Source organism: Lactuca saligna, chromosome 9 (assembly GCF_052625555.1).
Source record: "Lactuca saligna cultivar CGN05327 chromosome 9, ASM5262555v1, whole genome shotgun sequence".
Classification (NCBI taxonomy): Eukaryota; Viridiplantae; Streptophyta; class Magnoliopsida; order Asterales; family Asteraceae; genus Lactuca; species Lactuca saligna.
In genome coordinates, this window is record NC_136425.1 from 191,649,309 (window position 1) to 191,665,332 (window position 16,024).

Genomic DNA, 16,024 nt, shown 5'->3' on the forward strand with positions numbered 1-16,024 from the left:
AGAAACACAGAATGTTCAATGAAATATTTTTCTATATATCTTTCTTTATAAACAGGATGCTTAAACTAGAAAAGATATAATCATCAATACAGCTAACTAGAGAACTAATCTAGGCTAATTTACAGCAGTGTAATCATCAATTTCTTTAATACAATCTTACCTTTTGGATATAACAAAAAGTTGTAGTTTTTGTCCCATTGACATAAATTTCAAACTTCAACATGTACATTGCGCAAAAAGGAAATCAACATAAGTAGTGAAAGATAAAAATGTATATACAACATAAATAAAAAGAAAACAACAAACTCGTCTGTTACTAAATAGAATATCCCATTATCAACTGTACAACTAACTCTACAGGTGACATATTCACCAAGAAGGTAACACTCGTCCTCCAGTATTCTTCCTTTCAGTTTCAGTCTTTGGATTTGAAGTGTTTGTGTGGATCTCACAGACCTTGTCAAACAACTCCAAATCCAAATCCTCATCTGGAATTTCATAAAAATAGTCAACAGCTTCTGCAACTGGATCCGGTTTTGGTTTTTCAAGTACCCTTTTCTTTGAACGAGCAGTGCTTGCAACAAAATCATCTTCATCTTCATAACCTAAATCCCCATTTGGGATTTTGTCTAATGTGTTTCTCCTTCTTTTTATGGAATCTGTACTGTTGCTGCTGCTTTTGCTTTTGCTTTTGGTTTTATCTGTAGTGTTGTTGTAATGAGCATTTACAGTGTCTTCAATGATTTTCAAAACTCGATCCCCATACTTGCTTACTTTTGCCCTGTGTTGTTATCAGCGTTTCTCTTATAACTCAAAACAATCATATATCTTAATATCTATATATAAAACAAAAACTGTAAATATACTCTATTATTATTAAGCAACTAACTTACTTGCCAATTCCATGAACTTCAAGAAGCTCTTCTTTAGTTCTGGGAATCTTTCTCCCGATATCGTGTAGTGTTTCGTTCCTAAAATCAACAAAAGTCAGACGTTTCTTTTTTACTTGTAACTTTGTTTTTTTACAAATTTGCCCTTACACGAAAATGTGATGTGCGGAGTATGACATGCCCTTTTCGGATGCTTCCCTGAGTAGATGAGTTCGAAGGAGTCGCAAAGCCGAGTATAGCTTTGCTGAAAGCGCCTGTTTACAAATATTATAGTATGAAATTTAATAAAATAATTTAGAAAAAAAAAAAAAAAAGTCAACATACTGAGTCTCCTTGTGTCTGAGGTTGAGCAGAAGTGTCTAATTGCACAGGGTTTTGTTTTGATGCTGATGTTGATGTTACTGTTGATGTTGATAAGCCTCTTGCTGGAGTTGCATCATTTCTTAAGGACTTGAATGCTTTAACAACAGAAGGAAATCTATAAGGCAACCAAAAAAACCATTAAGCATCTGTTTATTAAAGCCATATCCTACATTCATTCAGCTTTTTCCTATTACAGCATTATACTCTATAAAATCTAACCAGTTATATGTAGCATTTAGCTGTTGTAAAAAGAAAAATATATAAAAAAATATGTGATGGGAATAATTTTAGGAGTATGAAATGAAAGGAGTGGATGGACCTTAAAGTTATGGTCTGCCGACCTGCAATTAAACTTCCAGCCTTCTTTTCATTTACCTAAACACAACACACACACACAAAAAAAAAAAAAAAAAAAAAAAAAAAAAAAGAATATTTTCATTTCTTCCTATTATGGCATCAATACAAAGCAATTTTCACTGCTAAAATTTTAAAAAATAAAATAAAAATAAAAGTAGATTGGTATTTCTTACCTTCAAAACCGATGATGCAGATCCATAATCACTTTTCTTTACATCTTCCACAAGAATCTCCTCAACAACAAGATGACGAAGCACACGCGATGCTTCCCCTTTGGCTGCATTTTTTCCAGCTCCATGCAATCTTAATTTATCATGTTTGTACTTTTTAACCTTCATTTTTCCACAAAGTCAACAACATCAAAATCACAATTCACAAATCACAAATAACAAAATATTGAGAAAACTACAATTTGGCTCATGGAACCCCTGTAGACATCCAAGATGTGAGATGCCGAGACTTGCTGCTGTGTTAGTTTGACCAAGTCAACCTGCACATTAAAACAATAAGCACATAACTTCTAATGTCACTAGATAAAGAAGTGCAGATTTATGATTTCTAACCAAGTGTTTTGCAACTTCAGTGACATCTTTTTCCACAAGGGTTTGACTTTTCAAACAATTATCACATGTTTTTCTGCAGTTGAAAGAGTCAAACTTTTCCCCAAAATGGACAAGTTGTAGAAAACGTCTGCAGTCAACATCGTTTTCACAGTAACTGACCTGTAACAAAAAGTCAAATTATTAGAAACCTCGGCTGTGCAAAAGACGTAAATGCCCTTGTAAACCTAACTATTGAAAATATCACTAGAAAGATTTTCTAGTACCATTCTTAAAAGGTTTTCAGTATTTGTTTCCAGTATCCTTCCTGAATTTGATGTACCCATACGAGGAGATGCAAAAGAGGTTTGTTCAGCTCCATAACTAAGCATTAGCTTCACCCGGATCTGTAAATAAAAATATTAATAACAATAATAAAAAAAACAGATCATTGAAAGTACGTTGCTATTTCTTGCACGTAATCAACAACTAGATAATAGGATTTCAGCAATGACTTACATAATCACTATAACTATAATACAACACACAGGAAGAAAGCTGGCCATCTCTTCCTGCACGCCCACACTCCTACATCACAGCTCCATGGAATTCAGATTTATTATTGACTTCAACTCAACACATGTCTTTTTTAAAAATTAACTATAAAAATAAAAAACTAAAAACTAATACCTGATGGTAACCCTCGATTGATTTAGGAAGAGAATGATGAATCACAAACCGAACATCCGGTTTATTAATACCTGAAATAATTACAACATAACATTATTCTTATTCATTATTCATATAAAAATAACCACAACAATTACTGGATCATAACATTATTCTTATTCTTATTCATACCCATTCCAAAGGCCACAGTTGCACATATTATATTAATCTCATCTTTACTCCACTGCCTTTGTACTAATGCACGCATATCAGGATCCATAGAACCATGATAAAAACCTACTTTGTGCCCATACTCCTGAAAACAGTATCTCCACAAATTAATAACTAGATATATAAATATATATATATATATATATATATATATATATATATATATATATATTCCAAAACTTGTATCTGAAGTCTGAAGAACCTTCAACTTCTCAGCAACTTTTTCACAGTCCATCCTTGAAAGACAGTAAATGATTCCACATTCATCAAAATGACTCTTCTTAATGAATTCATGCATCTCCTCAATACATTTTTTTGTCTTGGGGACAACTGAAAACCTGAAATATTAACATAAATATTACAAGGTCAACCACAGTCAACACGTTGTGATTTATAGCATACAATATTTAGAAGTAAATCATACCTTAAATTTGGGCGATTGAAACTCTGCCTAAAAATAACACAGTCAACTAAACCAAGAGCCTGCACTACATCTTCCTTTACACTGGCTGTAGCAGTTGCAGTTAAAGCCAGTACAGGTACTGTTGGAAATTTTTGCTTCAAAATCCCAAGACCCTGTATACAATAACACATTTGTTGTCAGTTTAACAATGTAGCATACTTTTTATATAAAAGAAATAGCAATGTACTTTCATTGATTTGTTTATTATAGCATCGAACTTTTACAGCTTTTGTAATCCATATACACAAAGAAAAAAGAAACAAGCTAAAATTGGGTAGATCTTTTAAAGATAATGTAGTCAAAAGCTATCACCTGATAATCTGGCCTGAAATCATGTCCCCATTGGCTTACACAATGTGCTTCATCAATCACAAATCTAGATAGTAATTCTCTTGCATGTATGTTTTCCAATTGTCGTAGCAAAAAGTCACTTCTGCACTCATGTAACAATTAAAAGAGTGATTAGCAATATAATAGTAGGATCGAAAAGGTATTAGTTAAAATGAGTGCACTTCACATGCTTGCATTATTATTTCAAGGAACTTTGTTTCCAGATAAAGATATATGAGATTGTTGAACTTGTCTCTAGTCAAATTCAAACATATTGTATTTTTTTCATAATAAGATGGCCATACTTTAAGAAAGATAATAGGAACTCACTTTGCCACTTTCTCTGGGGTGACATATAACAGCTTGTAGTTACAGTTGTCTGAGCAAAGCTCTCTTAGAATCTCTTGTTGCTCACTCCACTCCATAGTGGCACTTAAGTAAGCAGCAGGAATGTTTGCCTATGGTGCAACCATAAAAAGATAATATAGCATCTTTCTATTTTAAAAAACTCAATATACATCTTGAAAGAAAAAAAAAAGACCAATACAGTGAATGTGAAAATTTTCATATACCTGCAAAAGATGCATTATTTGATCTTGAATCAGTGAAACAAGAGGTGAGATTACCAATGTTATACCAGGACAAATAAGAGCAGGAAGCTGCAAAAAAAGAAAAACAGAGTTCAACAATTATGGGAAATTAATAAATATTTTAAAATGGGGAAACAAAAAGGGAATGCGGTACCTGATAAGTCAGACTTTTTCCACCTCCAGTTGGCATTAAAACAAAAACATCCTTCCCACTCATTGTCGCGTTAATCACTTCTCTTTGATTAGGTCGGAATGAGTGATTCCCAAACACCTTTTTGTTATTAGCCTAAGAGCAGAATAAAAAGACGATTATACCCCTAATTCATGTTGGTGGTAAATGGTGATTGTCACACTGTCACACATACCTCCATCTCCTTGGTCCATGGAAAATCCCGCTTACTCCAGTTCTTGTCATCTGAACCTTCAATGTAATTGACTTCTACATACTTTGGAATGTATGGTTCCCTCTCTACAGGGGCTGAAGAAACACTGACATTGCTAACTGAGGAATATGATACTGATGGTGAATTCCATCTATTATTCTCATTATGCATGTAAAATTGATCATCAAGTCTTGTGGCATCAATTCTTGAAGCAAATGTTGGAGGAGTTTCATACTGAAAAGATCTAGTGGCAGCAGTATTTGGTGTGAAGTTTGATTTGGGTCCTTCATGATCAACCATTCTAGATTGAAGATGTTTCTCAAGCTGTTGGATTTGCTTATTCAGCATTATCCTGTTATAAAATATATATATATATATATATATATATATATATATATATATATATATATACACACATATACATATATCAGGTAACAATTCTGATATTGTTGTCAATGAGGGCGCAAATAATGAATTAAGATAATAGAAAAAGATGGGAAAACAAAACTGAATGCATTGATTCACTTGTATACTGGTTCTTTTTTTTTAAATGCTACTAAAAGTACCAAACTTCTCATTGATTCTAGAATTATTATCTTTTTTTTTAAAACTGATTATAAGACTGCATTTTTATTTTCAGAAGGCAGAAAAGGAAGGATACCTATCTTGGCGAAGCTTCTCTATTTGATCTGAATTCAGGTCAACATTGTCAAGTAGATCATTTGATATTGAAATGAGCATGTCCTTCATTATTTGCAAATGATTCGAAGCTTCAGGACAAAGTCCTAGCTGAACCAATTTTAAAAGTTAGGCATAAAATTAGAGTCCACCACAGAACTAACAAAGATCAAATGTTTAATGATTTGAGTTACTTACCTTAAAACCATGACTGCATTCCACACATAGTTCTGGAGGCAAACTTATGTCATCATGTCTTGAAATGCTAGCTGGATTGACAGGTGGAAACTTCAAGGTTGATGATGGTGGTGTGCAAGATGACTGGTAGTGTTCAGAGACTATTTGATCCAAATCAAGATTCTGAAAATTGAAGTTGATTGATGATGAAATTAAACAACTTTAAGATACATTGTTTATCAAGGCCTTATTTAGTAGCATGAATTACCAGAAGGATATCATCATCATCATCAATGCCACCAGTGTCAGTTTCTTGAAACCCTTTGAAGTGGCTTGCATTTGTACCATACTTGTGTATGCCATGACCTGAATTTGTAGCATTGTTGTATGATGCATTCATATTTCTTCTAGAAGCTTCCATGGGATGTGATGCATAACCACCATGATTTGTGGCATTGTTGTATGATGCATTCATATTTCTTCCAGAAGCTTCCATGGGATTTGATGCATAACCACCACTAAACATAGTTCCAAACCTTCCAGAAGCTTCCGCCACATATGTTTCATTTGATTGGTGTGCTTGATTTTGTCCCAAATTTTTGTTATTCGCATAAGAGGAAAAGTGTTGAGTAGGTTTTCTAACATCTTGAAATGAAGCAGAAGTAGAACCACCATTATTAGCCAGTGGTCTGCTTTTACCAGGTTTTATATAATTCCTAGAAGACAACTTGAGGTTGGAAAGAGCTTGCCAAGCCTGTAAAAGCGTATATATCAGTTGACCAAACAGTTATAAAATATAAAGACATAAAAGATGACAATGTAAATTAAATAAAAAAGTGTTACCTTGTCAACATTTTGACTTTGTGAGTTTGTAACATTTTGAAATTGGGAAGAAAGTGATCTACAACAAATGAAAAACAGTGAAGTCCCAAAAATGATATCATGGAAAAGAGCAAATTATAGAAATAGAATTAGTTTCAGTAAATCATGGAAACTGTACCTTACAGCTGCTGACATGGCTCCTTCAACACAAGGTTTTTGTGTTGACAAAGAGAAAAGGAAACTTGATTTCAAGAATTTATCTTGGTTTGAAAAATTATCATGTGCTTTGGCATGTTGAGACCAATTGTCCCTTGTAGGCTTGTCCACATGATTAGAACCTCCACCAAAGTCGTTTCTACTGAGATTAAACCACAGAATATAAAACAAAAAAGAACAGAAAAAGAAAAAGACGTGTTGTCATCAAACAAAATTATAAAGAGAAAAATGAACCAGAGTTCGTACTTCATATGGTTTGCCTCTGTCATTCACTAACAAGCTCATCTAGAAACAAGCACATTCCCCCATCTTATAAAACAATAAATGAGATACAGCCCTTGATGCCAATTTGAAATGATATCTATAAACAGACAGAAGAGATGACAAACACAAATGTAAGATGAATAACAAAAAAAAAGTTTCACTGATGAACAGCAAGTGCAAAAATGTACGATTGTTGGAACATGAGCATGAAAACATCCAAGAAAGACACGTGCTTTTGCAACTACTGTAGGATTACACTAGCAAGCAAGACACAAGTAGCAATTGGTGTAATTTTCCTCAAACTCTATTTAGAGATATATAAAAGACATAACTACTGCCGTAGTAAAAATGGTCATTGTAAAAAGAAATATCCAGTAGTGAGAAATTAGTTCCATGTTCAAACCATATTTCACAATCAAACAGCACAGATCGACAGAGATAGACTGTTTATCAATGTACATTAGTGTTCTCGGGTCCCTTTATAATCGACTTACTGTTTGTTGACTGTCTAGATGAAAGGACACTCTAAAAATATTTTCCAAAGAACGCTAAGATGACATTGTTTCGGATTCTCAGCTACATTCATGCTGAATGACTCCAATTTGAGCTATATTGGTTCTATAAATCATTATGATTGCCTAGGTTATATTAACTACTTGAATACCATTTCAACACTTAATTTATGAATAACAAACAGACCAGTGTAAAAAAATAAGCATTTCCGGAAGTATAGCTACTGATTAATTTTGAAATTCTAAACAACTTGAACATCCAGGACCTCATGGTGCATGCATTTGTGGTGTATTCACTGGAGATGAAAGCTACCATATGACCTAACATTGATACATAGAAATGAAAAATAAAATAGGATGAGAGAGAACAACCTAACCGCTGGAAATATAAATTTAATCGATGAAAGCTTCAGTCGGAAATGATAGTCTGGCGGCGGTGTTGCTGGCGTTCGCTGGTGGAGTGTTAGAGGGGGGGGAGATAGAGAACTAAAATTCTTTGAAATCGAAGGGCGTGCGAAGTGGCGGGATATTTGTGGGTCGTGATTAGGGCGCGAATCATCATTCCGGTTTCAACCCGACCCGCATTCTGTTTGGTTCCACTTTAAATTCATTTCCACATAGAAACAAAATGGTATCGTAAATTCATAGCCCCTTTTATGAGCTTCATTTCCACATAGAAGCAAAATGGTATCATAGATTCATAGCCACTTTTACGAGCTTCATTTCCACATAGAAACAAAGGGGTTTAGGTTTGAGTTATCATCGGTTATTAAACTTGTTTTTTTTATTTATTTTAGTCATGTTAATCGGGAATAGAGGATGTTGTCAAAGTTATAATTAGTCACTGAATTTTTCTAGGTGTTTTATCTTACTCATAATATTTTGTTTAAGCTATCATTGATCATTGAACTTATTTTTTTTATTTTAATCACTCTATTTTTTATTATCATTTACAATAAATTAAAAACCCACTATTTTTATCTTTTTATCCACAACTAAATTTGTTATATCAATCACTTTTAGTTTAAATTGTATAAATAATTTGTATGATTTGGTGTAGCCTACACATTTAATCCTGAACTTTTTTAACTCGAATGGTCTCAATGGATTTAAAAATATTATTTTGCTCTTATCCACCATATCGCTTTTGTCGTCGGTAAACACACCCACTTTACCATAGATACATAGCTACAGTTTGAGTGACCCTATAAGAAGTTTTCGAATCAGGTGGCCTGAAGTTTAAACAGCAGACACAAACTTATTATGTTTGTATATTGTGGTTGTGAAACACTCATCGTATAGGTAGTTTATAATAATCTTTAGAATAATATTAAAGTCATTACAATAAATATCATACTAAAAAACATCATAAAACATAAAATATCTTTTAGCCGGAAAATATTTGTTAGCAAAAGTATATTACATCATCACAATCAATATAATTAACAAGAGAAAATTCATGAAATAACCAAAATTGAGAGGATGTTTTAAGCATTTAACCAAGAAATTTTGAGTTTTGGAAAATGATCACGAGATCCACAGAGGGGGCTTTGCGGATCGCTTTAAACCTCTGAGGAACGATGAATAATACCGAGAAATTGACGCGACATCACTAAAAGACAAAAAATATGGTGAGATCAGCAGAGAAATCAATAATTTCGCAGAGGTGTTACAGGGGTCCGCAAATACGGCTCTACGGATTTGTTGGAGAGGAGCAACTACCATTTCCTCACATAATTTAAACTTCCACAAAGGGTTAAATGGATCCTAGAGCCACCTCTGCGGAACCATGATACCCACCATGGTCAACCTGATCACAATGATAACAAATCCTAGTACTTAAAACTGGGGCTAGCTGACGGCAATCTCTCGCAAAAAGCCCCTCCTTGCCACATTTGTGGCACCCAGCTCCTGATCGACACACCCCATCAAGAACCTTACCGCACTTCCCACAAGTGCGGCCTCTCTAACCTCCATATCTAGAATCATCGATCGTGAACCGCTTCAGCGTAGGTTGCGACTGTGTCGAGTCTGATCTTTGCTCTCTCGCCTGCATCTTTATCTCAATCCCACGCTGCCTGGTGGCCTCCTGCATCTCCAACAGAGAATCATAGAGTTTGGTGGATACAAATTGTCTGATATCCATCTTGAGCATGCTCAAGTAATGGGTCATATGAGCCTGCTTCAAAGCAAACTCAGGGAAAAACATGACTCTCTCAGTAAACATCTTGGTGATCTCCGCCACCAACTATGATCCTTGCCTTAAATCCATAAACTCTTGGGCCTACCTCTCACGCTCTACCACTACACATATCGAGTAGGAAACATCTTCACCAACCGATCCCAAGATACCGCATCCCTCTGCTCAACAGAATATGATCTCGTAACAAGTCTCCACCAATCTTTCGCTCCAGACCTCAGGAGGTTTAGTGCGCACCTGACCTTCTGGTCAGTTGGGCAAGAGCAGGTGAAAAAGCATCCCTCGACATCGAATACCCACTTCATGGCTACAATCGGGTCCTAAACTCCATTGAAGGTTGGGGGCTTCGTATTGACAAAGTATCAATACCGAAAAACTTGACCTGGTCCAACACCTGCAACTGCAACGGCTACGGAGGATGCAACTGTTGGATTAATGTCTAAGTCCATAACTATAATTGGTAAGACTTGACCCGACCCGGCATGTCCATTTGGGTTGCATACCATCATGCACTTGGATAGACTATAATGAGATAAATAAGACACTTATGGTTATTAATATATTATAAGTTCTAGTATATTAATAATAAGAATAATAAGATTATTTAACTAGTATTGATCAATAATTAATCTAGGATTAATTAAGTGATCAAAAGAAGACTAATTAAATATATGGGTTGATTGTGTAAATCATTCATACTTATATAGTGGGCTAATGCTTCATGGATAATCAAGTTGGGCTAAAACCCATAGGATGGTCCATGGATGCTCCATGGTGTATTTGAACCCATGGATCCAAGGAAATGGAAAGCCATGACAATTAAGGATTTACCCTAATTGTAACACTATGTAAAGATCTTATTCTTGACAAAAATCGGCCACTAGAATCACATTAGAAAGTGAAGAAAAGGGCTAGCCGATTTCATGAAGTGTAGAACTCTCTCAAGTTATTCTAAGTGTTTTGATGATTGTGATTCCATTTGAGGCTTCCACACTATTGGGGCTAGGCACTCAAGCTTCATGAAGACTTTCTACATCAAAGAGGTATGTATTCTATCTTGTTACACTCATTGTTTTGTATGTTAGATTAGGATAATACCTTGGATGTTCTTATTTGCATGTATAATAGAGAAAACATAGATCCAAGGTATTTAGGGTTGCATGTACACTTAGGAGTGTTAGAATGCTCAAAACCCAACAGTGGTATCAAAGCCTAGGCTTGTTTTCTTGTTATACCTGCAATAGAAGCTGAAAAAACAAATGTGTTGTTGTTTGATCATCAGACTCGGCAAGTCCATCAAGGGACTCGGCGAGTCCATGCCTAAAAATTGATCAAAACGATCCAACTCGCCGAGTCGGTTCATGCACTCGACGAGTTGGACCCCCAGACAGCATATTTTCGAGGTTTTTGGCTAGAAATGGACTAGGAACATTACCCTAAGTTGTTTTTGAACTTATAAACTTGTTTTTAATGTGGTAATGTTCATGCTAATCCATTTTCAAAGATAATTGTCAATAGATTCATGTTTTGTATTAGTTTAAGGTTTAGACTAATTACATGAAAAAGTTTGATTTGAATTATCTTGTTCTTATGAGTTGCTTAGATTAATAGAAAAGTTAATTGAAATAGTTGCTTTCAATCCATTTTAATCTAAGAGTTGAGTATAAAATGTGTTTGTGTAACTTGTCCTCAAGTTACATGAAGAGTCACATTAAAGACTCATAAAACTCATGAAAGTTGGTAATGGTTACAAAATGAAGAGTCTTGTGTCATTGAATTTTTTTTTATGACTCCATAACTTGTCCTCAAGTTATGGAAGTTCAAGAGTCACTTCATTAATAAATAAATAAATTGTAACCTTAATTAATTCCATAAGTTATAAAAATAAAGAAAAGTTAATTCTCTTATTAGTTTAAAGTCTTCCATAAGTTATGGAACTTGAAGAGTTTTTTGGATTAAAACTACTTTAAACACATAAGTTATGGAATTAATTAGTTTTGAATAGTTTCAAAACTTGCCCTCAAGTTTTGGAATTTGAAAAGTTTTCTCTTATGAATACTTTAATTCCAAGTTAGCCCTTAGAATTCTAAAGAGTTAAAATTCAACACTTATACTATTTATAACATTAATGGTTAATTATTATATATATGTATAAGAACAAGTCATTTTACCGTTAGTAGGCCTCATTAACGAAACCGGTCTATAAGGTGGGTATAAGGTTGTTGCCTATAAAATGGCGACTTAATGGGTGTCCACTCTCACCCACCGCTTGCTTGACTGGTGGAGGGTCGTTAGCCGAACGGGTAGGACAATGACTTTAAATTCTCATTAAAATTATAATGATTATTATAAAGTAACTAAATATTTTATTTAATTCTCAATCTTAGTTACTTTAGGAAAAATGTGAATTTGGTTCTAGCCCATGGAATTCACACTTTGTACCTTACCAAGTCGTTGGTGGAGCGTGTGTGGTTAACCGGCACACTAACTTGGACTATTAAGGACCACGAAGGGTGACTTAATGTTTGTCATAGATCAATGGAGCGTGTGTGGTTAACCGGCACATTGATTAGGTGATAATACTAAGGGTACCAAGTGAATTGGTATGGTTATTCACACCTTGTTTTGTGATCCTCGGCATCCCAGTCACAAAATTTGAGAGGGCACACTCGAGATTGAAACATGCCATTGAAAAGTTCAATGAATCTCAAAAGATCTAGGAATTTCAAATCCAATTAAAACCTAATAAATTATTTCGTTTTTCATGGTGGAAATTGGTGAATCGTCATTCGCCTACCTTCAAATATTTTATAGCTTGGATTATGGCATCCCTCTTCCAAATTATAAAATATTGTGTTGGGTCCTAGCCTTAATATTTCATATTGGGTGTCATATTAAGGACTTTAAATCAACTATCTTGAATATCTCCCAAAACATGTCTGGTTTAGACATTTATGATCTTCCCAAATCATTTGAAGATGGTGTCCCTCAACATCATGCTTCACTTCCTCCACATCCTCTAATTATTCTCCCTCATCCACAAGTTCTTGAAAAGTTTAAAGTCACTCAATCCCTATTGGCAAGCATAGTCTATGTGTGCTCACATCTTGGAGATAAAGACACATATTGACAAGCCGGAAGAGTTGGGTGTCAAAGTCTCGTGAAAGTTGGATGTTCAATCACTTTCTTAGTAACATAGCGAGTCTCTTTGGGACTACTATGAGACAGACTATGACACGAGCCTTAATGATCTTATCTATTTGCTTTGTGTTGCGGAATCAGCAATGATTTGGAACACTAGTAAAGCAAATTTTATTACAAGATCAACTTCCCAAATCTTAAATGGACATTGGCAATGGTAGCTTTGGATATTTAGAGAAGCATTTCTCTTCCCAATGGAAAGGGATCGGCCATAGTCAACTCGGTTGACCAAATGGTAAAGAGGAAGGCTAAGTCTGAGATAGTCTCATGTGCCATTACCAAAGGGTCTATGTGTTTTGTTGCCAAAGGAAGGGGCATTGGTTGCGAAGCTGCCCTATTCACCTGAAAGGTCATAAGGTTGATCAAGTCAAGAGGTTTGACTCTACTTCGGGTAAAGTCCACTGCCTAACTCTATTAAGTTCCTATTTGGAGATTCTTATTACATAATGTGAATGGGTCACATGTTGATGTCTTTTAAGAATCAAAGAAAAGATAGGAAGCTTAAAGAAGTATATGCTGATTTTGATTGCAAAGATGGGTTTCGATCGCATGGTTCGGTAATCAGAATTTTGAGCTACTTCTTAGGAGTTATAATATATTGCTTGTGAATAGATAACAACAAGGTCTTCATGTGGATTGTAAGGATGAGTTTTTCCGCAAAGTTTTAAAATAAAAGAAAAAAAAGGGTTTTACTTTTATTTATTTTAAAAAAAATATCCTTACAATGGCATCTGTGGAAAATTGTTGCTTATATGTTTCCAGTAATAGCAATATTGGAAAGTGGATTTGATTCTTTCATTTGTGGTAGTGTCTGAATTTACCAAATGAAGAAAGTTTTTCATCACCCAAGTTTCAATTGGACAGAAACTTGGAATCATACAAGTTGTATTGTATGATGAATGAGAATTTTCATCTTTGAAAAATTAAGATTAATTCTTTGATCACATGTATATGTGAGTCAATTAAAGGACTAAGGAATTAGGTACACTGGGTGTGCACTGGTCAAGGTCCACCACAAAGATTGATTTGTCATGATTTACTAAAGATTAGTAAATATGATTATACTTATAAGGTTAAGTATAATTCTGTAACATTGGAAAGGTTCCAATGTATGGCAGAGCGAATAAGAAGAATCAAATTAGGCAGAAGGATAAAAGTTTCTCAAATCTGAAAAGATGGGAGAGTACTTTAGTATCAGTTTTATGATCATCTTAATGATTTAGAAACCATATCACAAATTCATACTCTAAGGACGTCTTAGTGCATTGTTATGGCTAAGAAGAGAGGTCATGAATTGTTGGATTGGTTAAGATCAAGGAGATGAGTCATACTTCGTTCCAAAACAATTCTTAGAGTCATACTCCAAGATTGTAACATTGAGTGACATAAAGTAAGGTTTAAAACACTTATCAAATGTAGTGTGAAATGTTTCTACTCTTGTACATTTGAGATTGGTAAGTTGTGATGTCTTGGATGAGACAAAGACCAACTAAGACCAATTGTGTGAAGTGTTAGTCTTGATAAGAATCCGCACTATCCCTTGAATATTTGTTTTGTCAAGGAATGGTTCTTGACTAGGAAAACTTATATGTCAAGGGGACAGTGGGAGCCTCAAAGATCCTGAAAGAGTTTCAAGATTTAATCAAGAGTGAAACATGTAATTTATCACTAGCACACGACTTAAGGTTTGCAACCTATCGTGTTGACATAATTCTCATTTCTGTACCTACTTCAAATAAGTTGGATTTGCATGTGAGTTATCAGAGTTCAACTTGGAAGCATTGGTGGGCCTTGTGCTACCAAGGTAACAAGAAAGTAAGATTGAATAAGTTTAATCCATGTAAGGCTGAATTTGTCACTAACCTTATCTTGTGATTATGGTTTTGACAAATTCACATGGATAGGAACTCATACACTATAAAATCTAAGCGTCATAAGGTTTCTTTCCGATTTGTGAAAATGATGGTGAGGAAACGCTTTCACTAAGTAGATTTTACGTAGATAGCAATTGTGTTATTTGCATTTTCAAAAGTCGTCAGTGGAGTGCGTGTGGTTAACTGGCACGTTAACATGGACTTGTGAGAAATGGCAAATGCCTAAGCAATTGAGACTATGATTACGACATCCCTTTTCATAGTTCTGAAAATTGTTTAGACACACATGTGAGCTATCTAATAAAGGATGTATGGATCTAAATTTCAGAAGTCCAACAGATTTCTGAAAATATGTCAGAGCTAGTGGGAGCATAAGTGTTATGCTGATAATCATCATGTTAGTGGGCGCATGATTATTATGATTGCAAGCTAGCAATGTTAATTATAGAAAACAAAGTTTCAATCCGTGAAGTTGCAGGGGTTGAAAAGTTGTTTTGCTATAATTAAGGGAGAGGAAATTATACTTCATTTCAATTCTAAAGCTTAGATTGAGATTTTAATCATCTTTAGTCAAGTATATATATGAATTTTGTGTTGGAATGGTTCAACTTGAAGAAATTCTATATATATTGCGTTTTCAAATTCGATTATGATTACGGCATCCCTCTTCATAGTTAAATTTTGAAAAACATGGCAAATAAAAATATTGTAGCAAAAGACTGGTCTAGTATCATGTCTTTATGTCAAACATCATGAATCGTGTCCCATATGCTTCGAATTAAGGATCGATTTCACGTGCTATAATATTCATCCTTTCTAAATTTTCCAAATGCTTAGGGCATTTAGAAGGGAAAAGTCTAGAACTGGATATGACTAAAGTGATTAAGCAATTGTCAAGGACAAATCTGAGGTTCGCCAAAGATTGGTTGCTCAGGGAAAGTTGGAAGTATAGTGATAATTCTGGAAGGACCATATTGACATAATCTGTAAGGAGGCAACTCTTGTTCAGAAGTGATAGTCAAAATGGAATCTGGAAATGTTTCAAAGTTAGAAATTATTCAATATGTGTAAGATTAGGAAACCTTAATGCAAGAAGGATGTTCAAAGCAATGCACTTTGAATATGAGACTTTCGTTCCATAGAAGTTGACCTTCTTTGGAATACTTTGTAATGACTAGTGACAAGGTTTTGGTGACTTTGTGAATAATCATTACAAGAGGAACATTGCATAAAAGTTTAAATTCTAACAGTTTTTTTTTTTTGGT

General features: G+C 34.5%; 1 protein-coding gene across 3 annotated transcripts; it reads right to left on the minus strand.

Annotated features, from left to right (window-relative positions):
- Positions 1-228: 228 nt before the first annotated feature.
- Positions 229-8,181, minus strand: LOC145017851 (ATP-dependent DNA helicase Q-like 4A). 3 transcript variants are annotated; one of them, XM_078975807.1, is made up of 26 exons: positions 7,862-8,181; positions 6,955-7,069; positions 6,671-6,850; positions 6,514-6,571; positions 5,939-6,424; positions 5,692-5,853; positions 5,477-5,604; positions 4,798-5,167; positions 4,587-4,718; positions 4,415-4,501; positions 4,173-4,300; positions 3,825-3,945; positions 3,474-3,625; positions 3,252-3,387; positions 3,011-3,134; positions 2,840-2,910; positions 2,669-2,737; positions 2,437-2,556; positions 2,174-2,332; positions 2,020-2,100; positions 1,784-1,942; positions 1,573-1,628; positions 1,215-1,368; positions 1,041-1,144; positions 894-971; positions 229-781 (listed from the first exon to the last, which is right to left on the minus strand). In XM_078975807.1, exons 2-26 carry the CDS (start codon positions 6,975-6,977, stop codon positions 370-372), a joined length of 3,750 nt encoding a protein of 1,249 aa, XP_078831933.1. In that variant the 5' UTR covers positions 6,978-7,069; positions 7,862-8,181; the 3' UTR covers positions 229-369. The 3 variants fall into 3 exon arrangements, with proteins under 3 accessions (XP_078831933.1, XP_078831934.1, XP_078831932.1); XM_078975808.1 differs by having other exon boundaries at positions 6,671-6,847; positions 7,857-8,181; XM_078975806.1 differs by having other exon boundaries at positions 7,857-8,181.
- Between the last annotated feature and the right edge of the window lie 7,843 nt (positions 8,182-16,024).

Excerpts from the sequence above, each read along its gene's own strand:
- LOC145017851 (XM_078975807.1), bottom strand. The coding sequence starts at position 6,977 with ATGACAGAGGCAAACCATATGAA. Across the intron at positions 5,854-5,938 it reads ATGATGATGATATCCTTCTG|AATCTTGATTTGGATCAAAT; the intron begins GTAATTCATGCT and ends TTCAATTTTCAG. Across the intron at positions 4,301-4,414 it reads AAATAATGCATCTTTTGCAG|GCAAACATTCCTGCTGCTTA; the intron begins GTATATGAAAAT and ends GTTGCACCATAG.